Genomic DNA, 24,671 nt, shown 5'->3' with positions numbered 1-24,671 from the left:
TTTTTTATCTAATTTGTTTGGTTTTAAAAAAAAAACTCCTCAAAATATTTGACAGAAAGTTTGAGGTTACTGAAGAAAGCAAAGGCATTCCACACAGCTAAAGATGCATCACTGTCAGAGAGCACCTCTGCTTAGCCCCCTCCCTTTTGTGCAAGGTTTTATTTCAGCTATAAAAAGTAGTAGAAAACAGCATTGTGCACTGGATGGGGAAAGAAGAAGAGGTATCTTGTTCTGGGATCTTGATTGTGGTGGGTGGCTTCCCACTGCCTTTTCTTAAAACTACCTGTATGTTTGACTAGAGTGCCATCTTTGCATGGGGTTAATTTCCCCCAGATGTGTATTGTTCTAAAAGATACCTCACATTATGGCAACTTTAGCTCAGTTTGCTGGTACAGATCAGAGACTGAATGCACACTAATTTCTACTCAGCCATGACCTATAATGTGGAAAAGATAATGCCACTGTCCTCTTCAAAACTATGATAGTGGACACTCAAACATGCAATACACTTGCAGTGATGGATACAAATGTGAAACAGCTTTTTGTTTGGCCAATGGATAAAGCTCTAACACAACCCCTGCAAAGTGGAAAATATTCATTATGGACTCTTTCAGTGGATTCTCTTTGTGCATTAATTACCCCACATCTCAGTAAAAGACCACTGTTGCTTTCCCTTGCTGGCCTGACAGTTCACACACAGGTATGGGATACTCTCACTCCTCAAAGATATTGTCAAGAGATTAGCTTGATGTGGAAGCAGCCAGTCTACCTTGGAGTATGTTCCAAGTCATCCCATGTCACTCCCTCTGCAGATGGAAAAGGCTGAGAGCTGATTTATAAAAGATAAATTTTTCCACACGGAAGTCATTACATGGACAGTTTGAGAAAGAGACACACAAGTTACATACAAACCACACACAGAATTTCTGCAGTTTTTGACAAGACTTCCATGCAGGAAACTTCATCTTGTGTAAGTTGATGGCTGCTGGTCCCATCTCTGGAGAACCTTGATCTTGCCATCAATCACATGAAGTAGCAGGAAGTTCCACAGGTATTGATTATATATAATGCTGCTGATTGACAAGAAAAGGGGGACTGCGAAAGAGAGAATCTTACAAAAACCTTAAAAGGATTCAAAAACGATGAGGGAGAAGACAAAAGTGGGCACTATCTAGAAAGAAAATTAGAGAAAACGTGCCCCAGGCCAACAACTGTCAAACTGAAAAATGGGGCTACAGTGGGAGAAGGACTTCATTTGAGTTAGGGCTCAGCCCCAGGACCTGTTTTCATTGCTAAGGCTCAGCCCTGAACAGGTGAACAAAGAACAGTGCTTCTGAGCATATGTGAAGTGCCTCTCTGGTCCCCCACTCCCAAATGCACCTGAAGCCTAGGTGTTTAAGAACAGTGTTTGTAACCACTGAAGTAAACAAAGAGTAGACACCCTGCAATCCATAACCTAATTTTATGAGTATGGGAGGAGCCCACAAGAGGGAGAGGGAAAATGTAGGGAAACTGAGCAATGGGCAGAGCAATAAAAAGAGTGGGGAGTCAGAACATATGGGGTGATTGAATGAATGGGATGAAGTTCTCTGTAAGCGATCACATTCAGACTTCTGGCAAGAGCATGCTAAGAGCAAACCCCAGCAGCTTGAGGAAGGGAGACAATTGAGTGGGTGGCAGGAAAGAGGACAAGAAAAGATGGAACCTATCCACTGCAGGTACAGAGCCTACAACGTAACACACCTCACCCCCACTCTCCTCATCCCCACTGGAAAGTATATTTATTATCTTCAAGTGGTGTAGTGCTGAGTTAGAGAAAAAGAGTCCCATCCAAAGCCCACCTTCCTTTGAAAAAAAAAACCCATAAAGGCCCTAATGCCTGTTTATTCCCATCTTGTTTGGCTGACCAAAAGCTGTGTGTGTGGCAGGGTTGTGGCCTCTTTTTTCCTTCTCAGAGTAGCATCACTAGCTTTCACAAATGTTCTCCTTGGGTCCATTTGGAACTTTTCAAGAGGCACCTCAAATACCCCTCTCCTCCAATGCATGAAATGTGATATAGATCATCACTGCCGACACACACTTCAAGACCACCATCAGACAAACCCTCTCCCCAATATTTGGTCCTGAAGATCTCCATCTGGGATACTCGTCACTACCATGTTCCAGGGTAGGGCAGGTCCCCAGAATGTCTCTGTCAGTGGCTTAGCCAGTTGGCACAGCTGGGCTTACAAGTACGGGATGTGATAACGGCTACCACTTCCTTCAGTTCCACTCTTCCCTCCCTCCCTCCCTCTCCTCAGGCTCCCAAGTACTCATTGCTGAATAGGCAAGGGATTAAACAGAAAGGAAGATCTGAACAGTTCTGAGCAGATGGCATGTCTGCATCCCTCTATGGGCATCCAAGGTTTCATGCACAGCTGCCTGGATGGGGAGGGTAGGAGGGAGATACTGAGGATGGAAGGCACTTGGAGGAGACAGAGGAGTTGCAGGCACAAGGAAAAAAGGGGAAGCAGGGAGCACAGAGATGACTCCGCTGGGAGTTCATTTGGCAGTGAGGTCAGACACAACTGACACACCTACCCCCACGCACACACACACACCATGGCTCAGACTCCCACCCCCCAACATACACGCATGCACACACATATGTACAGTTAGTCACACCAGTGCCCCTGCACCCCAACCCTCCCCCCTCCCCACTCATCTGGGCTCTGTACTGTAACCCAGGTTGTTGGGGCACTCAGGCACGACAGGTAAAGACGGGCATCAGCCTGGAGCCCTTGGGCACCTGCCCCTTCCTCCCCCCAAACCATGCTACGGCTTGGAAAATCCACAGGACTGAATTTTTAAAAGGAACTGTACAAAGCTGCCCTCCTCACCCACAAGTGCAAGGTGGGGCTAAAGTGTTCCACTAAATGCCTTCCATTTCACCTCAACTCCCAATGTGTTAGGGCATAGGGCCAATGCTAGTTCTGGCAATGCCAAGTTGGACGGGATTCTTCAAATAGAACTGGAACCATACAGGACAAGGCTTGTCCTCCTCCTAGAGACTGACAGAGAGTTACAGAACTGTGAAACATCCGTTGCCATTATCGCAGCCTCTGCAGTTCCTGGAGGCCCATACTGCCTGGTTCACAGTGGTTGGTGTTGGAAAAGGACCTTCTTAGGCTGCTTTCATGGCACTTCATAACATTCCCAGGACAAGGCAGGCATCTGGAGTGATCATAGGGCATGCTGGGAAAAGAATGGAGCACAGCTTGACTGCACTCTGCCTCTTGCTATATGTCCCATTTATTTTTGTTGTCAGACATCCAGGGTTTCTGTTCTGCCAAGCACTTGATTATAGATGGAGAGAATAGGAAACTGTGCTAGACACACATGGAATAATGCTCTCCATGGTCCTGGTGACTTCTACTCCTCCCATGCCCCATTGTCCCATTGTGCCATGAGGATGGACCCCATCCTCCTGTCAGCTACTTCACATTGAAAACCATGAGTGGCCGCTCCTCACGTTTCTGCCAGGGGCTCTTCTTGTCCCCCTGGTCATCAGTCCCTTCAGAGGGTTCATTGCTGTCATCTTCTGGGCTGGTCATGGAGTCACGGCGGAGTTCACTGTTGCTGTTGCTGCTGCGTGAGCTGTTGCCACGGCTGCGCCCACGCCGAGGAATAGTCGCAGCACGGTGGTCAGTATTCTCATCCAACAGAGGTGTCAGCGAGTTGTCCTCTGGAGAGCAAATGGCGGTGCGGCTCTCGCTGCTGCTCTGCTCTGTGTCAGCATCAGCAAAGACGAGCTTGGAGTAAGTGGGGCCCATAGAAGGGGCCAGGCGCTCCTCCTTCAGGCGCTTAGGTGGCTTGGCTTCATTTACATCCACGCCCGAGTCCAGGCTGGCATCGTTGCTCCGGTTCCTCTCATTGCCCTGGAGATCAATGTAAGAATGGCGGACTTGGGAGGAGCGCCCATCCAGTGACACAAACCAGGCCCGTGGGTGCTGCTTCACCCCAAGCTCTATTAGCTTCTTCTCAGTCAGTGCCTGCAGCTCACCATTCAACTGGGCCATGGTGGACTCATTCAGCAGCACTGGGATGGTGACTGAGCCACTGACTGACTGTGTGTGGGGGCCCCAACCTTTCCCATCACCATCTTCTACTTGGTGTTGCTGGAGCTGGAACTGTGGGTGTTGCAGCTGCTGCTGGAGGAGTTGCTGCTGCTGCCGCTGCTCCTGAGGTCCAAATTGATGAGGGAGTCCCATGCCAGCTGGGTCCATGTCAGACTGGTTTTCAGAGCCTCCTGGAGGCTGTTCAGATGGTGCCAGGCGCATGTAGTGAGCCGGAATGACAAGGGTTGGCATGACATTTCGGTACATACTGTCCTTCATGTGGTCAATAGAACCACAGAAGATGAGTTGCCCAGGTTGGCTCAGTGAGGTGGGACGGGCAAGGTGGTCTACTGACTGTGACATCATGAAGTCGGGGGGCTTGGGCTCCCCTTTGTGACCCACATAGTGGTCAAAGGGAGGTGGGAGAGGCGGTGGTGATGGGGGCTCCTGCAGGTAGGCCTTACTGTCATTGCGGGCCTGCTTGCGTTGTGCCTCATTGTTCTTCTCCTCGACACGTTGATGTGAATAGCTGCGCTTGTAGTCCTCCAGGAGAGGAGGCTCCAGCGTGCCAGGGGCATCCATGGAGCGAGCTGTCTTGAGTGAGTAGCCTTCCATGCCTCGAGGGTAGTCTTCCTTTGTGCCTCCTCGTTGGCTCAGTGTGTCTGCTGTGGAGGTCTTGCTGGCATGACGCCCCTTCTGGTTTGTTACTTGCCTGAAGAATTCTTCACGGGAGCTCTCAAACTCCCGGGATGAGGAGAAGGCCGATTTGAGAATGGGAGTGTGTACATCTGTGTCACCATTGGATGAAGCTGTCTCCATGTGGCTCGTGCAGATCAGGTTGATCTGGGACATGGAGGTAGCCTGGTCTTTCTTAGATGCATCCAGTGCCCCTGACAGATGAAGTTTTCTATGTTGCTGACGTGGCTTCAGACATAGCCTCCTAAAAAGGGAGAAAGCAAAGAAAAAGCATGTAGAGATCATGTTTCAAATATCCATGACTGTTGAAGTAGTTCAAGCTCTGTAGCACGGCATGGGATTTACATGTGGAGCAGCCTGTAGGTTCAACCTACTGCTGAAGGATCCCAGATAACACAATTGGAAAAGGCTTCACTTTGCCTGAAACTGTGGTGAGCTGCTGCCAGTCAGAGTAAGAAATGTTGAGCTGCCTGGCCAATTTTTTTGTCAAAAAAGCAGTGATAAATGTTTAAATCTTATCACCTGGGAAATCTGTATATACTATAACAGAATATATGTTAAAGGTAACGGGCAACCCAGTGCCCTGAATGTCATCAAATCTCATTCTCTTAAGATAAGAAATAATTTGAGTACGCCAGGTGAGATTAACACAGTTTCTGGCATAAAGTAAAACCTCCTCCAAGCCTTGGATATGACAAAAAAAAAAAATGTTAATAGCCCAGGAGGGCTATTACTTTAAGCTAAGTTTTCTTGCTTTAAGCTAATAATGATAAAATAGCTAGGAAATTTTCTTGCATGTCTTGAATAGAAGAGACTGCTAGCACCTGGAAAGGAGATTTTCCTCCCCATCACAGCTGAAGGGGCTAAAATCAATGGGTGCTTAAGAAACAGTTTCTTTTTGAATGAGGCAAATCTGGTTAAAGACTGAAAGCATCTTGGTGTTCTGGGTGCCTCTTGCTATGAACCAGATCTGGGACAAAGAGACAGGCAAAGGACTCTTTTATGACAATTTATATATCCAATCCAATGTGAGTAGAATGAGAGAATTTAGCAGTGTACTTGTCTTATGCATTTGAACCACTCACTCCTAGGGTGACTGAACATAAATAGGAGAGAATGGCTGAGATGCACAGAAGGAATGCTCTTCCAAATTTCTGCTGCAGCTCATACAGAAAGTCTCAAAGTGGAAATGAGTCAGTGGATGAAGCTAATATTAATGGTCTTTTGTGCCCTTGCTACTTTCAAGATATGCTGCCCTTTAAATACCAGTGCTTGACCAGATTCCTCACCCACAGTGCTCTCCACTACCGGGATTCTCAACCTCCACCAACCTCTTCCTTCCAAAGCAGTTCTCCATAACCTGATGCCTTCCAGATGTGCGAGATTACAACTCTTACCATCCTCATACAGCAGGAACGATGGGTGTCATGGTCTAGCATATCTGAAGGATACTCAGCTGGAGGAGGCTGATCCAGGGTTTGAATGAGTGCCGCCACCACCAAAACATGGGATACTAGGCATCACAGTGTCCAATATTCTCAGGAATTGATTGGCTGCACTATTTGGGGTCCCAGACCAATCAGGATGAGTAATGCAGATAAGTGGAATGTCTTAGTTGTGGACAGTCAGAAATGCATGTTGGGGGCTGGGTGTCAGTTTGTTACAAAGCCATTCTTGGCTTTTTTCTCCCCTTAGCATTTTCTGGCTCTGAAAATTTATCAAATAAAAGAAATGTAACACTACTTTTTACAGATCGGATTGCCCCCTAAATTCATTCCAACACAAGCTCCTGTGAAAAGATCTCAATTCAATCAGGATATAGAGTAATGAATGAATCCCCTTCTCAAAAGATGACTGAGATAGGCATGAAATTTTCTAGAGGTCAAAAGCCAGCAATTTCTAAAATGCAACATGTTGGACTTTAGTGTCCCTGGAATCCCAAACTTGTGACAAAGACAGCTTTTCTACCCACTGCAAGCTGCATGTGGCTTGTTTCCTCAAAACGGAGGGAAAGGCACTTGTACATGATTAGGGGCACTGCATTCTTTTTTACATCAAATCATCAGGGCATGGGATGGATGCCAGAAAGTGAAGGAGCTGAGTCTTGGGAGAAGAGAGGGGAAAGGAACTGATCCATGACTAATCACCCACAAAGGCTGCCTGACATTTTGCTGCAACTGATGTAAAAGTGCTTGCAACAGCTGTCAAATTCCAGAGACTATTCCTGCAATCCTCTTCTCAGCTGCTTTTTCTGCATGCCCAGACTGGCTACAACTGATTGAAAAGTAAAACGCTCTGTCAAACAAACTGTGATTGCTCCAATTCCCACCAATAATACTACCAAGAATGATTTTGTTATTCCAGTTTTAATAATATGGAACAAAGAGTCACACAGTGTTTGTGGCAGGACATGGAACTTGAACTCATCTCCCTGACCAAATTGTTGATTATCCCAGTGACAGGCACTCATATAAACAATCTAAAACTAACATGAAATAAAATAAAAATACAATATGGAAACCTTTCTAATCATAGTGAGGATGAGCTTTAAAAGAAAAGTGATGGAATATTTTAAGCAGGGGTGGAGAAAATGTTTCTGGCCTCCCAGTGCTGGGGGAGTTTTAAAAACAAACAAACCTGGAAATGATTTCAAATTTATCATCCTGTTTTTAAAAAGGCCACTACAAGGAGGTTTAAGGGTGCAGCAGAGAGTCAGGAGCCCACCAAGGTCCAGACGGGCCTCAGGCTTTTCTCCATCCCTTTAGAGATAGGAATGGTGCTGGAGATGGTGGGAGTGGGAGAGGAGAGACACCAATGGCACTCACCTGCAGTAGTAGATAAGTAGGCAAAGCAAAATGAGGACGAGCAATGCCAGGGCACCCAGGATAGTGAGCAGGAAGATGGTATGGTAAGTGGCGATGTCTTTAATGCCAACTATTGTACTCCCAAGCCCTGCAAAGAAAGTAACTCTTAAGACAGAACAGTTTGGGACACTGCCCCTATCTCTCACATTTCCCATAACTTGGAAACTCTATGTATTTCTTTATCTACCATACGTATTTATATAATGCACTTTAATAACGATAATAATAAGAATCTCAATAAATAGCCATGAAAATATATATAACTTTAAACACCCTGGAAAACCATAAGAAATAAGGCAGCAAAACCTAAGCAGCAAAAAACAGCAACAACAAAACCCAAAAAATATTTGGGGGAAAGAAACAGTTTTTTGTGAGGTTTTTTGGCCTGGCACACACATAACAGCAAAGTGTGTGTGAGGCTCTTTGGGAGAGCATTCTATAATTGGAGTGCCATCACAAAGGGGTTCCTCCTTGTTCCACCCATCAACCTTGCCCCATATGAAGGCATACACATGGGGCATCTATTGAAGAACTTAATGTGCATGGAAGTATACACAGAGACAGGCAATCTTTTAAAACAATCACTGAATTCAGTTTACAAAAAGACCAAACTACCAGTCCAAGGCTATTCTTTTTTTTTTTTTAAAATAAAGTTCCAATCCAACATTTTCTAATTTCAATTATGAGACCATTTTTGGAAAATTAGAATGTAAGGTTGTAGGAACTGTATAGTAACTGTAACTGTTACATAAAAGTGACATTTATGAATTTGCTAATTTTCTTTTTATTGATATACCAAATGATGAAACTATTTTAAAATTTCAAATCAGTACAATATAAGTTCACTATTTTACAACAAACTTTAAGTCTAGAATATGTTATTCTTCATATTCCTTTATGCTTTTCCTTAAGCCTCTTAAGTGGAGATTAATTTATTTTTGTATCTTCCTTTTATTATACCATTTTTGTCATTTTTGTTGTCCATGGCAGATCAGATTTGTGCATACTGACTGTGATAGTTATGGAGAACACACCCCACACACACTCAGACAAACTTATTTTTCAGGCAATCATAACCCATATAATATCCCACTTCAAACATTTGCTAGATATATACAGAAAATGTGCATTTACAGATCTCTAACAGGTTTCTTGATGGTTCCCCAGCCAAAGTCTGCCAGAAATTTAGGTAGTGGTGATCTTACCATTTGTTGGAGACAACATGGCAGCTGCCCAATAACCCAGCTGTGGAGAGACAAATGTCCAGTAAAGCTGGTTCCCCTCCTTACGAATAAGGCCAGTCCCATTCCGGATCCACAGACCTAAGAAAAGAGAGAAAAACTGAATCAACGTGCTGCCCAAAGGAAGAACATTCATTTGCTAATCCTAACATGAAAATATATCATCACAATCTAGGTATACTGCAGATAGCAGCTACAGAGCAAGCTGCTCTGGATCATGGCCCTATTTAACATTATTGTACAGGAGGAACAGGGGAACAGAAAGAGGAAACTGATGTGCATGTCCAAGGTGGTTCGCAGAGCCAGTCCTGATCCTGTAGAATCATCCTGTTCCAATTAGACACTCCTTACCTTTCTCCTCAATTCAAAAAAAGCTTTATTAAATCTCTTGCTTCAGTGTGAACAGGAGCAGAAGTTTTGACAGAGCACTTCACTTATGCTGCTCAAACTGGAGCAAGCAGCTTAGGTGCCAGGGGGTTTTGTATGTCCCTACTGAAATAATCTTTTAGTGATGAATGATAGGTAGTCCTAAACTGGAAAGGATGATGTGAGAGACTCAACAGCTGAAACACAAATCCAGCAGCGAACTCATAATACTTTCATTATCAACAAGAGCTTCCTCCTGGGAGAACTGTCCCTTCACTCCAGGCTTTCATCAGCAGACATGCTGCCTGCCTCAGTCCCACTAATGGTATATTTTTTTATAAGCACTTTGGTGGTTTTATGGGCCTGAAGAGTGGCTAGATTCATAAGCCAAAGAAGAGATGCTTCAGTTCTGAAACTAGCTATGGTACCTCCTGCCCATTTAATAATAATAATAATAATAATAATAATAATAATTATTATTATTATTATTATTATTATTATTATTATTATTAATTTGTGTTTCCCCACCTCTCCCAGTGGATGAAAGCAGGGTTACAGACTATTTCTGTGTTCATAGCATTAGCCAAACAAAGCAATATTAATCCTTGCTTTGTATGCTTGTAATTATAGAATAGAACCATGATCAAGCAGTTAAAGTATATTAATAGATTCCCAGGGCACCACACCCACTGACCGCTCTTGAGGTCAAAGCGCCAGGCTGGTACACTGGTGGTAGTTGCAGCAGCTGTGTCCGGAGGTAGTGGTATAGACAGATGGACCGAGTCTGAGAGCTGGATCTCTGTCCCATTGCCAGTGAAAAGGTGAACACTGACTGCAACAATGGGCACCAACTCCAACCAGGTGTTATTGCCTATGGAAAGACAAAAAGGCAGGAAACACAGAGATGATTTTGATGCTAGAGACAGAACATTGAAAAGTTATTCCTACTACCAGTGATGACAACATTACAATATTCAGATATGAACATTATAACCCATAAAGTAGTCATTTGATGTCTCCAGATCTGTTACCAAAGGCTGACCACATCACCCTGTACTATAGCAGGTCTATATCCCAATCCACAGACCCTAGTATTTGATCCTGACCACTTTTCACACAAATGCTGACTACAGTGCCTTACCACTTCCATTGCTTTCAGCCCCGATGAAAGATGGGAATCCCCTCATGTCTGGCCCACTGCTGGCAGCGGTCAGAGAGGCTGACAGCTGACTATACGTGGAGCTGCGGGGCAGGCGGGCGGATTTGCGCTGGAACTGTGCCCACGGTTGGCTCTTAGCTCCTGCAACAATAAAGAATTTCTCCTTTTAACTCAATTGGGCATTACTCAAAAATACCACAGGATACAGCAATGTGAAGGATCAGATTCTGCTTTCAATACTAGGTCTCAGCTCTTGTACATACTATAATATATTGTGTTGCAATAATATAGGAAAGGATCTCTGAAGATATGTAAACTGCTTTTCACTGACCATTCATTAACCATGAGTTAGTGTCTTCAATATATTTGGATATGATCTGGAGAGTTCCAGTACAAAACCAGCTGTCAAATGAAGTTACATTCTGTCTTGAAACCAGGGGACTACCAAAACTGCTTGAAGAAAAGGTGAGGAATTTTATACTGCATAGATTTGTCATCTCAGAATCTGAGTTTTTAGCCTTATGTCTATCTAGACAGGCTTGCAAGTGTATGGATGAAGCTAATCCCTGGGCTTACAAGGCCATCCTACAGTCAAAGAAAGCTTGTGAAGCTTTGTTCTAGCTCAGTGCATCTCAAGATATCTGATGTGGGGGAAACAGTGGTTACTCTCCCCTATGTGCTCCTATGTGACTACACTTGTTTCTTTCTTTCCTAGCAATTAACCATAAATAGGCAGCCAATGGCTCAGGGAAAGGCACTGGTCCATGGACTACCATTTTGAATAGTTCTGCTCTAGCCTGAAGATGCCTGTATCTGGAATGTGCTTTCACCTTTAACGAGGCAAATTGTGCCCCTTGAGACTAACAAAAGTTTCTTCTGTACAGGTTGTTAGAACCCTTCAAAAAGTAAGTAAGCTGACATCACTATTGTCCTTCATTATCCTTGATTTTTACTTGCCAGAGAAATGCACACAGAGAAAGGCGAGCAGGTACAGAAAGATGCTCTACAGTCTTAACCAAATCCTACCTCCCCTGCTGTCAGAAGGTTGCTATAGCTGTGTGAGGTGCCCATTCTTGAAGAGGAATACTGGATCCATTCTGACATGCTAAGCTGCCTCTTGGGTATCTATCAGATATCTCTTATTTTTTGCAGCTTGGTCTTACCTGGAGAACCAAGAAGGATCTGCACCAGGTCATCATAGAGGATGAGTGTTGCAGGACGTTCTGGGAGCAGATAGAGGCTGACAGAAGCATACACTGCAAAGTGAAATTGACCGGGGGAAAAAGAAACAGGGAGAGGGAGAGAGAATGAGTGGATGAATCAGGTTACTTAAAATTCTTTGGAATTGTTGTATTATATTGAGAAGATAGGGTGGCTTTAGAGAAACAACTCCTTGAAAGTACCATGGGAATTTGTGGGGTTCTGTTGGAGGCAGCTGCTGAAAAAAGTTGGAAAAATGTGATGTGTATATTGCTCTAGATCATGATCCTCTCATCTTTTGCTGTAATTGAATTTATTGAACATTTTGAACTACCAGACTGTTGCGTATTTATACAGTCCCTACTTTTTTAAGACAAGAAAAAAAATACTTTCCAGGAAATAAATATTAGAAATCCTGAGTTTGCACAACACTAGTTTAGAACACAAACATTGGCTGGAGCTATCAAATTTACAACAAGCAGTCTTCCTGTGTACTGCTTCTGTCTTTTCATTTTCTATCTGGTCAGTACTCCTGTATCTGCGTGGAGTAACTTCCAGAGAAAAACACTAACTTACAAATTCAAACATGTCAAACTCAGACACACAGGGCTCATTGCCACTTACGTTTAAACTGGTGTGCAATTTGCCTTCACTCCATGTTGGTAAATCGATTTGAAAAGCTCCATCGTTCCCACTATGAAAGCAGATCTTTTCATTATCCCCTTGTAATTGCTCCTTTTTTGGCACGATTGTTGTCCCCACTAGTTTGCACTGCTTCAAAATGCATGTCAATCATCTGTGCATCATCAGTGATATAAGCAGCAGGCTGGGCAGCCTGGCTTAGGAATTATATTGTTAAAAAGTAAAATTGATAGATTCAATTGATTTTGCAACTACTTGCAATCAGTGAGACAAGCAGTTGCAAAACTAATGAATCAAATCTTCTATCAATTTTACTTTTTTAAAATTGATGGAAGGTTCGATTAATTGGTTTTGCAACTACTTGCTTCACTGATTGTAAGTAGTTGCAAAATCAATGATTCAAATCTTCTATCAATTTTATTTAAATAATAATAATAATAATAATAATAATAATAATAATAATAATAATAATAATGCACCCACAAGTCACTCCACAAGTACAAAGGCAGCGCTGGGGGGAGAAGAATGGTGGATCTATGAAAAACTGAGGAGGGATGGTAAACACCCCTCTGCCATTAGTCCCTCCCCTCCACAATGATGTGATTCATATCTGTTGTTCCCACTTGTTGAACACACTTAAGAATCGATTCTGTTCAAAAGAACCACTAGGAAACTATAGTGCCTGAAAAAAAAAGGTGTTTTTTTTTTTTTTTTTTGCATTTGCCTCGTTTTATCACAACAGAAATCGATCGAATAAGGATTGGAACTAGTTTCAAATGGGAACAACGGTCACATAATCCGATCAGTGATTCTCTTTAAATCGTAGTGGGAATGATCCCCCAGACACACATACCCTATGTCTCTGTGTACAATACCAGGTGGTTTACAATTAGCACAAAACACATAGGGGAAAACTCTAGGTCATGGTTTCCAATTCTGGTTTGTTGGCAAGACCAGTTTATTAGTTAAGAGATCACATCAAATTGAAGTTCAGTTTCTATAAGCAAGGCTTGATGTGATGTTTGAAATGAACAGTCATATGTGTCCATCTTGCTTATGAATAATTTATTAGTAGGAAGAGTTTGCTTGCTTTCCCTTTTCCATCTCACCCTGCAAATGATGACTCTATCACTGGTAAATGAATTACTTATTAATTTATTAACAGTACAGGTCCAATTTAGTGGGCGGGGGAGCTTAATGGAAATATTAATGATGGATTGGAAATACTGATCTTACATGTAATAATTACTGATTACACTGCTCCAATAATTCCAGTCCATCATGAAGTGCATCATCCAGTGCAAATCTTAACAAACTTTGGATATATAAATTAAATCTAATTGTGATTAAATCTAACCGTAAACGTTCCATATCCACTGAGCAGGATCAGTTCTGGGCAGTTATGAGTAACCCCTGCCCCTGCCCAGACCTACTACATGGTGTTTCCTATTGATTTTTTATACTTCTGCAAACCCTGGGGTTCCCACAAGTCTGCTGATACCTCCTTGCTGTGTGTGGTTGGCACCATTTGATCAATCAAACAATCCATATTAAGATGATGAGTTTGCTCTCAGTGCATACCAGTCTTTTCCCCAAGTCAGCACCCTGCAAAAGTATCAACCTAGAGCTCCCACCACCACCCCAGAGCAGGGGCTGAGAGAGGTTTTAGTCTAACCTATATGGAGGATGATGGGTTGGAGAAGACTGGTATAATGCTATAAGATGGTGTAAGGATGAGGAAAGGGCCATTATTTCAGTCTTACATATTCAGTTCATCTTTATTACAGTCATAGACCAGCACAGGTAAAAAGGGGATACAGAATAAAAGAAAGTAAAAGCAAGGTAAAAACAAGGTAAAACTACAGATTAAAAACAGTGTTTTTACACAATGATCAAGTTACCAGTCTTACATGGTAACTTGATCTCACAAATCTGTCTGCTGAAAACAGTTTTAAAATCTGGAACATTTTAGTATTCAGGGAAGAGAGCAAGATATATAGCAACAATAAAAAATATTTCCTGGCAACAGAATGTGACAGTGTTCATTCTGGGTAGTAGGAAACTATTTTGAATTTAATTCTTTTATATATATCTTTCGGTAAAGTAATAAACCAGACTCCAGGGGAAACCATTGACTCTTATGACTTACTCATTGTAATACTATGATACTCAAGTCTGCTTAATGTAAAACAAGTGTGCCTATTACGCCATGCCCCAGCAAATATGGAACTGCATAGAAACTCCTTGATTTAAACATTTAACAGGCCACTGAGAGGTTTAGTCTCTAAATCCAAGAATTAATTTGACACAGTATTTTCCACATTTGGGGACAAGAGATTATTCTCACAGACCTTACTGGCTAGTGGTTTCAGAGACAGCTCAGACTTGCATTTCCCTTTGGCATGTTGCTGGAGCAATCTGAATTGTTTCACTACATTGCTTCTTGAACTGTCTAGGCATGGGATGCTCATGAGGAACAGCACTGTAAGAATGGGGAAAATGAATCCTGGGTGCCCCAAAATCACAAGGTTTCAGAGAAGGGAAGAAAGAATGAAGATAGATTAAATTTCTGGGAGGCTGACCCTCTCTGGTAAAAAATTTTAAATAAGCACATAATCTAACTGTCCAGCAATGATAAAATTGGTTAGTCTAAGAGATTACTAGTCTTTTAGTATATTCACAGAAGAGCCAGCTTTATATATTTGGCTGCTGGGGTGACGGATTTTAAGAGCCCATTCTACCTGCACAAAATGACTGATGGGTTGAATCTCATTTGAACACTAGCAATAGCTGCATTTTCTCTTGCACTTGGGAATAGCTTAAGAGATCAAGGACAGATGGCATAACACGCAAAGATCTGTCTTCCTACACCTTACCACTGGTCACTCACTACTCTGACTGGCACTGTTAGCTATCTGCTGAAACAAATGCTGCAATGCACCAGCATCAACACATGTCATGTGAGTTCAACAACATATACACGCATACAGACATATGCATGAAATGTCTGAAGGAGTTCATGGCTTGGGCCAGCTACCTCTCTGTAACTAGCTCAGCCAAGAGTTGTTTCCAACCATGGTCTCTGTGACATGCTGGGAAGAAGTGATATCCAGCCAGCCTCCTAGAATAACAAAAAGGAAGCTTAACTGCCACTGGGGTATTCTATCTTAAAGAGTATGGACTAACTAGAGATCAGGGGGCTGCCATAACTGTACAGCATCTGCTGCCTTAAGCAACTACAGTATTTCATTTGGTCGAATGGTAGGGCCAGTTTATATGAGTCACACTCTTTAAATAGCTGTGAGATTGAGCATGGGGTGAGTGAGAGGTGATTAAAATTTCAATCAAGTCACAGTAGGCACTCTTAGGCATTTCCCTGAAATCCTGCCACCTTTGACTCCAAACTCATCATGTTCTCAGCTTCCATCACAATATTATTCCAAATGTAATGCAGGTTAAGCTGTCTGGAGTGGGGATTGTATGGGGAAGAAAGGATTGTCATGGCCAATGATCTTGCTTCAAGCAGCTGACCTCATGGTTCAACCTAGTCTCAAATCTATGATTCTAAAAGGAGTGTGATGGAAAATGGGAATTTAAAATCAGCACACTTTTGCCTCAGATGTTGCTGTTGCTTCAAGCATTTCTCCCAGCTCAAAGCAAATGACCTGGAAGCACAATGGCTAGAAGAATTGATTGCAATGAAATGATTCTACCATTTTGGATTTACATGATAAGATTGGCAGTAATTCCCCTCGAATAGAGCACAGACCATATGTGGACACTTAGAGCACATTGGCAACAATAGGCTGACACTGGTTAATAAGGTCACTTCATTGACTCACCCTGGGGTTTGGAAGTAAAAGTTATAGCTAGCACAAGACTATCAATACTTTCTCCCTGTAGGCAGGAAACAGGACAGGAGGCAAGCAACCAAGAGAGAGAGAGAGAGACACATATGGATGTATGTGTGTGTTTACTTATCTTTTTTTGACACAGAGAATACTGGGGGATGATTTTGTGTTTAAGTGGAAGCATAGTGTGGGTTGGAAGGAAATTGATATACTTTCAGTTTACATATCTGACACATACCCTGCAGACACATGATTTTGATTTTTTAAAGAATATATACTCTACCCTCTGTCTAGAGATATCAGGATGGAATGCAATAAAACCAATCTGACAAATTTAAAATAGTGTAAAATTGTTTTAAAAGTCCAAAATACATTAAACAAAATAACAAGTTATAAAGAAATGTTAAAATCAGTTAAAATAGTTTTAAACCATTTAAAACCACATAGTGGTTTGTGTAAAACTGATTGGGTTTCAAAAGCTTTGGTGAACAACCAGGTTTTCACTTGGTGCCTTAATGACAACAATGCTGTGCCTATCAGGCCTGCAAGGGAACTTGGAGGCCTGATTGGCGCCAGCATTGCTGTCATTAAGGCACCAAGTGTTCCATAACTGGGGTGCCATAGCAGAAAAGGCCCTCTCCTACATCCTCCCGCAATGGAATACAGAGGGCCCTCTTGCAGACCTTAAACATCAGACAAGTACAGTGAGCCTGTGCCATACGCAAGCTTCACTTCCGTGGCTTTCAGCATATGCTGGAGATGCAGTAGAACTTAATGAATGGCACATGCACCGTGCTGGATGCACACATCCTATTATTTTCAATGAGGTGCAAGCATATGTGATTTCCTCTTATGCAGGGGGCGGGGTCCAGAATATAGACTTCCCCTCAAATGAAGCACCCTCAAATGCACATAGGTCCAGGGACAACAACATTCCTTACAGAACACCCAATGCAACAAAAGTGCAAGTTAGGTCAACAGCAGGAATGCCAGTACCTCCAGCAACAAATGGCATGCAGCTAAGTATGCAACAGGTCTAGTCATACAAAATTTTACTTCTCAAGTCAACTACCTGACCAACACTTATATATCAAAGAACAATATGAAAAACTACACCTTCTATCCCTGTTATATTAATACAAGTTGAGTCTCCCTTATCTGAAATGCTTGGAACCAGAAGTATTTGGGATTTTGGAATATATGCATAGACATAATAGCTTGGAGATGAGACTCAAATCTAAACACTAAATTCATTTATATTTTGTATACCACCTTATATATATAAAGTCTGAAATTAAATGTTTGTGTACACCGAACCATCAGAAAGCAAAGGTGTCACTATCTCAGCCACCTATGCACACAATTTTGGAGTTTGGAATGTTTCAGATTTCAGAATTCTGGATAAGGAATATTCAACCTGCATTAATTTAAAATAGCTTTAGAAGGAAGTTGGACAAGTTCCTGGAGACTATGTATATCAATGGCTACTAGTCATTATGGATACATGAAAACTTCCAAGTTCAAAGGCTATATGCCACAAAATAACAAGTGCTGGAGTGGCAACATCAAAGGAGAAACATACTGATCTCTTCACCTGCTTATGAGCTTCTCATAGGCATCCGGTGGGCCATTGTGGGAGAAGAAGGATGCTGAGAAATTAATATGTTTTAATATTATGTATTTGGTATAAGTGTGCATACACACACACACACACACGTGAGATTTTTATTTGGTAAGTGGTGCTATTCAATGCTGAGAAACCATAGTAAAGTTTTGGTGTCATGCCATTATCCACCAGAAAGTTTGTTTAAAACATGCATGAAGTATTCTGTACAGGAAAAACAAGTCACTTTCTCATTCTACCTAAATAAACACCATTGGATATTTGTGGAAGATATCCTAATAAAAAATATTCTATCCTTTGCAGCTGCTCCTCCACATGACATGCCCACCCCACTCCTCTGAGTCTGGATGTCCTAGACCCACAACAAGGCACAACTCACATGGCAGTTTGTTGACACGCCAAGGAACAGAGTTCGTAACAAAGCCACGCTTGGAGGCCGTGACGAGGACCCAGGTGCCCAGGCGATAGCTGATGGGGAGCATGCTAACACCCTCTTGGTCAGTGGTGCCTGAAGCCAGAGATGTCTGGTTGCCATATACTTCCACAGCTGCTTGAGGCAAAGGGGACAAGTCGCCATTCTCATAAACCTGGACCTTGATCACCACCTCTGTAGGAAGGAGGGAGAGAAAGACAAAAGAAAGAAACAATTAAATTATGTGAGGTTGACTGTTGCTCCAGGATGACCCTTGGCCCCTTTGATCCAGATGGTTCTGGTCCCTACGTTCCTTTCCTACCTTGCTTGACTTTCATAATGCCATATTCCATTCAGCTAGAACTCATCAATTAAAGATATGGCTGGTTAAAAATAATGAGTACAGTATTCAACACCACCCCCACCCCCCACATTTATGGCTTCCATGCCTTACTTTTTTCCTCCACTCCTTCTTGCTTGGTCTACACTCTAGTGACACTTTAGTTCCTTGGTACCCTGTTCTTACTTTGCTACCCTGAGGCAGAACTTCACCACCTTTATTTACTTTTGCAAATATCATATCCTTCATTACTGTTTCCTATAGGGTTGCAAATCCTTGACTATTTTGTTCTCATGCAAAGATGAATAATTACAGTGGTTTCCCACATGTTGTGGGAGAAAACAAATATTTATCTCCCCATACCCAAATGTCCCAAAATGTTGGTGTAGAATTATTCTGTGGAGAAAAACAAGTATCTTCTTGGGGGGGGGGCATGTTTTTCTCTCATCTGAATAATTCATCTTTTGTGTTGTTTGCATACTACAAGAAAGTTGTGCAAAATTCTCACTGGTCTATTATTTTTTTAACCAGGTTTCCCAGCTATTAGAAAGCCATTTAAAAAAATATAGGAATGAATAATAATCAATATTCTTTCCATCCTATTTTTCTAAGCCCTACTACATAGTGGTTTTTCTTATAGCAATCCAGCCACTCCCATCCCTCATTGCAGCTGCCTGATTTTTAACTTATTATGACTGACACTCCCTCTCTGCACAGTTAAGAGTGAATGTTTCAGAATATTACAACAGCTTAGACAATGGTTTACATATGTGTGGATCCTCATATGAAAGAAGTAATTTTGCATTGGAAGAGGGAAAAGGTCTTCTCTTATTATGCACAAGAGTTCAAAAGAGACAAGTACTGTCCCATGCACTACACAGAGGAAAGACTGGTATTTACCAATTACCTATTTACACCAAAATAAGATCATGCCTCTCCCCCCAATTCCCGGACTGGACCTGAACAAATTAAGAACGACTACAAGTCTAAAAGGGTAGGTAAAGTGAAGTAAAAAAAAATTGTGTGAGTCCCCTGATACCACTGATGAGAAAATATCTGCTCCTCTGTCATTGAAATGATGAAACTCAATAGATGGCAAGCATTATCATGAATCCTTAAAGCCATCCATTTATTTCAGAGACTGAAAGATAACCTCAGCATAATCCAACACACATTAATGGAAAATGCACATTAGACCCAGGAGAACTGGAAAAGCAAAGCCAAGTCAGAAAGAAGGGCTCCTAAGAGGAAATCAAAGAAGAGATTCCATTGTGTCTTGTATGACACTCAGTGATTCAGGAATACTGTGCTCTTTCATTCTAGCTCCAGGTTTGTCTCATTATATTTCCCACTCCTTTAACTGTCGCTATTCAGTCCCCTGCAGGTCAAGTCATGCTGGCTCTCGGCACCCCAATTCATTCCAGCAACATCACGCAAAGATGAGAGCTGGTCACACATGGCAAAAATCTTCTCTGCTGGCTGCCTGCCTGAAATTTTCTTCCCACCCTGCGTGCAAATGGAAAGAATATCTTTACAGAGAGGTTGATTCCAGTCCACTTGGCTTTGGAACTCAGTTCCCTGGTGACAAAAAAGCTCCAGCTGGAGGGAAGTCTCTGCTGCCGCCACCCTTCATCAAGAGCTGCTTGGAAGATCTGGTATATGTGGATCAAATCCTCATATTCATGCTGACTAAAGTACAGCCATTCTGTGTGTGTGTGTGCTTGCTGCACCTATAATAGTGAGAATGTCTTCACTGCCCCCTGGGCACTGGGGGAAAATTGAGTATGTGTATATGTGTGTGTGTGTCCTCTCCTAGGGAGCCAGTGTTGCCCATATCCTCTCAGAGTTGCCCACTCCTGTTGAACAAAGAAGTGCCAGGAGAATTGAATGTCATTGCCACCACCTTCACTATCTCCAAGGAATCTGAATCTTAATCACAATCATACTTTTCCATCTTAAGGCAACCCTAGGGCATTATCACATGGTTTTCTTGACAAGATTTGTTCAGAGGAGGTTTGCCATTGCCTCCTCCTGCGGCTGAGAGCATGTGACTTGCCCAAGGTTACCCAGTGGGTTTAATGGCTGAGCTGGCAAGCAACCCATGGTCTCCTGACTCTTAATCCAACACTCAAATCACTACATTACTCTACTGAGCCAGGACTCTGAGCAACTGGAAATAATGAACAAAGAGGTTGCTGGAGTTGTCTGGCCTAGTGCTTCTCTTTCCTGTACCGGCTGAGATAGTACTGAGCAGCCGGAACTGCACTATTTCAATTTCCACACTGCCTGTCCCTACTGTTACCCAGAACTGCCCAATCTCTGGTAAGCTTTGGAGGGTGGGGATGGGCTCTAAAGGAGCTGTGGAAGGGTACTTTGCTGATGGCCTCCTCAAATATGTCTCTGGTTCTAGGTGGGCAAAATGTGGCCTACTGGATGCAAGCAGCCCACTTTAGACTGTTTTGTGGCACTCAGGGCCCCAGGGGTAAAAAAATGCCCTCCAAAATTAAATTGCCCCCAATGCCATATAGAGGATGGAGGCACTGTGATTTTAAGGCCAAGATGAGGCCTTTTTAAAAAACCAAATAAGCTGGAGATCATTTCTGGTCATGTCCTGTTTTGAAAAATAGATGTCGGGGGGGGGGGGGGGGGCAAAATACCCCAGGGAGACCCCCCCAACCCTAGGGGGCACTTGGAGGCATTTGGGGGAACACATTTGGGTTTTTTCCCCCACTCCCCAAGGTCTATTAGGTGGCTAATGTGGCCTCCTAGCCTCCCACAGTTGCTCATCTCTGATCTAGACAGAGATCTATGGATTAATGGGCAGAACCAAGAGCAGGTCTGGTGATGAAGTTAGACAGAGGACAGACAGCCTAGTAGGTTTAGGCAGGAGAAGCAAGCACTGAACTATGACTTTGGAGACCAGGGTTCAAATCCCTGCTTGGCCATGTAAGCCCACTGAGTGACTTTGGGCAAGTCGCACACTCTCAGCCTCAGAGGAAGACAAAGGCAAACCTCCTCTGCACAAATCCTGCCAAGAAAGCCCTAGGATAGATTCACATTAGGATCACCATAAGTCTGAAACAACTTAAAGGCACACAACAACAAGAACAGTAAAGCAATGCCCCCAGCACACACAGTTGCTTTTTTACCATCTGGCCTGAAGATAAGCTGCCTGGGTCTTTTGTTCTGTCTTCCACTCTGTTGGCAACAGGACTTTCAAACAGTGACAATGTGCTCTTGGGCCCCTTTCCCCCACCATAAACAATGGCAGGGCTCCATAAAGTCTCCATTTGTGCACCTCTGCTGCTCACTCCTACGCAGAAGCTGAGACACAAATAAATATCACTCAAATCCTACTCCTGCAGCTATGTATATGTGTAACAAGTGCATACATGAGGTTTTAATATTATACTCCATCAATATATACGAGGAAGTAGATTGCACTCCACAAACATTCATACTAAAATAGAATGGTTAGTCTTAAAAGTGTCACAGGAATCCCCGCTCCCTCCTTTTTACACAAACAAATGGTAGTGATCTGCCAAGATCTGTAAAGGATGGACTTTGTGCCAAAGCCCATTATGTTGTTGTTCAGATTGGGAGAGAAGAGCCCTTAACCTACACCATGGATTATTAATACCCCATCTCAGTCTAAAGTAAACTGTTAACAAAGGTCCAAAACACTGCATAAATAATTCTGTTTGAGACCACTTTTAACTGCCTTAGCTCAGTACTACAGAATCCTGTGAACTGTAGTTTATTGTGGCACCAGAGACCTCTGACAAGATTCCCTAGCATGTCTCACAAAACTACAGTTCCCAGGATTCCCTAGCATTAAGCTGGAGCAATTAAAGTGGTCTCAAACTGCAGTGTCTTTTGGACCAAAGTCTCTGACGGTATGCAAAGCTATTTTCTTCAGATGCATGAGGTCTGATTTTCCAGACTAATACGGCTATGTCTTTAAAGTCTGTGACAATGAAGCACCTTTTTACAAAAGGCTATTTAGGCCTATACAGCCCCTTTCTCCTTTTCTATTTGTCCTCACCGATTTTTTAGCAGCACCAACATTAAGAGGGCGGTGTAGGACTGCTGGAGAAACACGGACTTGCAGCTTGACCAGATGTCCTAACTGCAAAGGAGGACAAGGCACTGTAAAATGTAAGACATTACAAAATAAAAGCTAAAAACACTCACATAAATTCATGCTTTTTAGTCATGTTCAAAATGGAGGACATTTTAGAATTCCTCCTAAACAGAAGATTGAATTGTAGGACATGTCCTGGAAAAAGGAGGGCATCTGGTATCCTCCAGGCTTTTAATGTCAAATTGTAGCAGTGTGTCTGCAGGAAATAATGCAATAAACAAAGCTTGAGTTGAGAAGGAGTGGGTTTCAGTTCCATCCGATCCATCCAATCCTACTGGGCTTGCCTAAAACAGACAAGGTAAACATCAACTGCTTTTGGAATCCCTTACTGAGCATTTATGAACTGTAAACAGCACACCAGAAGGAAAAGAGTAGAACATGTAAGCCTGCTTCCCCAGCTGCCCCACAACATGTTAAAAAAAGCACAGATCTATAAATCTGGCCCCTTAAATGGGTATCATAAGGAAACTGAATGCTTCTGAAACAATAGGCCATGCCTAAATGTGTTTTGAAAGAAGCCTTCAAGTGGTCTCTATAAGTTTCAAAATGTTTTTGTTTACTTATGCAAGGTGCTTTTCATCTACTTATTTAATTTCACATGGGCATATTTTTAGTTTTGAATCAAAAGTTTGCTGAAATATGTTGAACTGGATGGCCCTGGTGGTCTCTTCCAACTCTACGATTCTATGAACTTCTTTTTTTGTGGTGTAGGAGCTTATCCTTATTCTTCCCACATTATTTCTGTCTCCGATACCAAATTTTCTGTTAAAGAAGGAATGCCCAGCAACACATTTGTTAACTGAGGTATACCTGTATAAGCAGTGATAGGCTGACTCTGTAATACCTACACTGAATAGTTTGTAAAAGTACAAAGTATTAGGCTCCTTGGTAAAACTATGAGCTTTTATTCAAAACTGATGGCCAGGAGACATATAGAAGGAACCAGCAAGGCACAGTGGTTTAAACGTTGGACTGTGACTCTGGAGATCCAGGGTTCGATTACCTACTCGGCCATGCAACTCACTGAGTGACCTTGGGCAAGTCACATACTCTCATTCTCTGGGGATGGCAATGGCAATGGCAATCCTCCTCTGAACAAATTTTGCCAAGAAAACCCTAGGTTAGGTTAGCCTTAGGGTCACTATAAGTCAGAAATGACTTGGAGGCACACAACACGCACATAGAGACACACACTTTTATTGAGGGCCAGCGTGGTGCAATGGTTTGAGCATTTGACCAAGGTTCAAAACACACTGCAGAAATAACCCAGTTTGAGGCCACTTTAACTGTCCTGGCTCCATGTTAGGGAATTCTAGGAATTGTAGTTTATTTTGGCATCAGAGCTCTCTCACAGAGAAGGCTAAATGTCTCACAAAACTACATTTCCCACAATTGCCCAGCACTGAGACAGGGCAGTTAAAGCAGTCTCAAACTGGATTATTTCTGCAGTGCGTTTTGGACCCAGGACACTGGGAGTCTAGGGTTCGATTCCTGGCTCGGCCATAAAAACCCATGGGGCTGGCCTTGAGCAAGTCACACTCTCTCAGCCTCAGAGGATGGCAATGGCAAACCCCCTTTGAAGAAAGTTGTGAAGAAAGCCCTATGACAAGCTCGTTTCAGGGTTGCCATAAGTTGGAAATGACTTGAAGGCACAACAACAACAACAACAACAAGGGAACACAGGGCTTTCTAGAAAAATACACTAGCAATAAAGCCTTGAGAAAAAGCCTTCTGTCGTTTTACTCCTAACAGAGGTACTTGCTCTGTGCCTGGCCTGTCCCCCTCCAAAAACCTGGCCATCTCCCACTGTCAAAATGATGCTTGTGCCAGCTTGACCTCCATTGCTTCTGTGCACGCTCTCCTGTCTCTGTGGCAACGGCCTCATTTGTCCTCCAACACAACCCCTCCCTTCACGTATCCACTTAAGCCCAGAAAGCAAGCACGGGGGGGGACACCAAAATGGATGCAAATAAACCCCAACAAGGCTTGCTATGTGTTACTATGGGAACCACTCCACAGAGAAGACCTGAACCAC

General features: G+C 42.8%; 1 protein-coding gene across 1 annotated transcript in view; it reads right to left on the bottom strand.

Annotated features, from left to right (window-relative positions):
• Window positions 1–830: 830 nt before the first annotated feature.
• Window positions 831–24,671, bottom strand: part of FAM171A2 (family with sequence similarity 171 member A2) — a 43,449-nt gene continuing 19,608 nt past the window's right edge. The window contains exons 2-8 of the mRNA XM_042474717.1: window positions 18,120–18,347; window positions 11,587–11,679; window positions 10,406–10,564; window positions 9,959–10,135; window positions 8,863–8,979; window positions 7,619–7,745; window positions 831–5,037 (exon numbers count right to left, since the gene is read on the bottom strand). Of these exons, the coding sequence (XP_042330651.1) occupies window positions 3,474–5,037; window positions 7,619–7,745; window positions 8,863–8,979; window positions 9,959–10,135; window positions 10,406–10,564; window positions 11,587–11,679; window positions 18,120–18,347 (2,465 nt within the window). The 3' untranslated portion in view covers window positions 831–3,473. The remainder of the gene's footprint in view (window positions 5,038–7,618; window positions 7,746–8,862; window positions 8,980–9,958; window positions 10,136–10,405; window positions 10,565–11,586; window positions 11,680–18,119; window positions 18,348–24,671) is intronic.

Source organism: Sceloporus undulatus, chromosome 6 (genome assembly GCF_019175285.1).
Source record: "Sceloporus undulatus isolate JIND9_A2432 ecotype Alabama chromosome 6, SceUnd_v1.1, whole genome shotgun sequence".
Classification (NCBI taxonomy): domain Eukaryota; kingdom Metazoa; phylum Chordata; class Lepidosauria; order Squamata; family Phrynosomatidae; genus Sceloporus; species Sceloporus undulatus.
The sequence above is the reverse complement of the archived record's forward strand: the minus strand, read 5'-3'. Positions and strand labels throughout refer to the sequence as shown.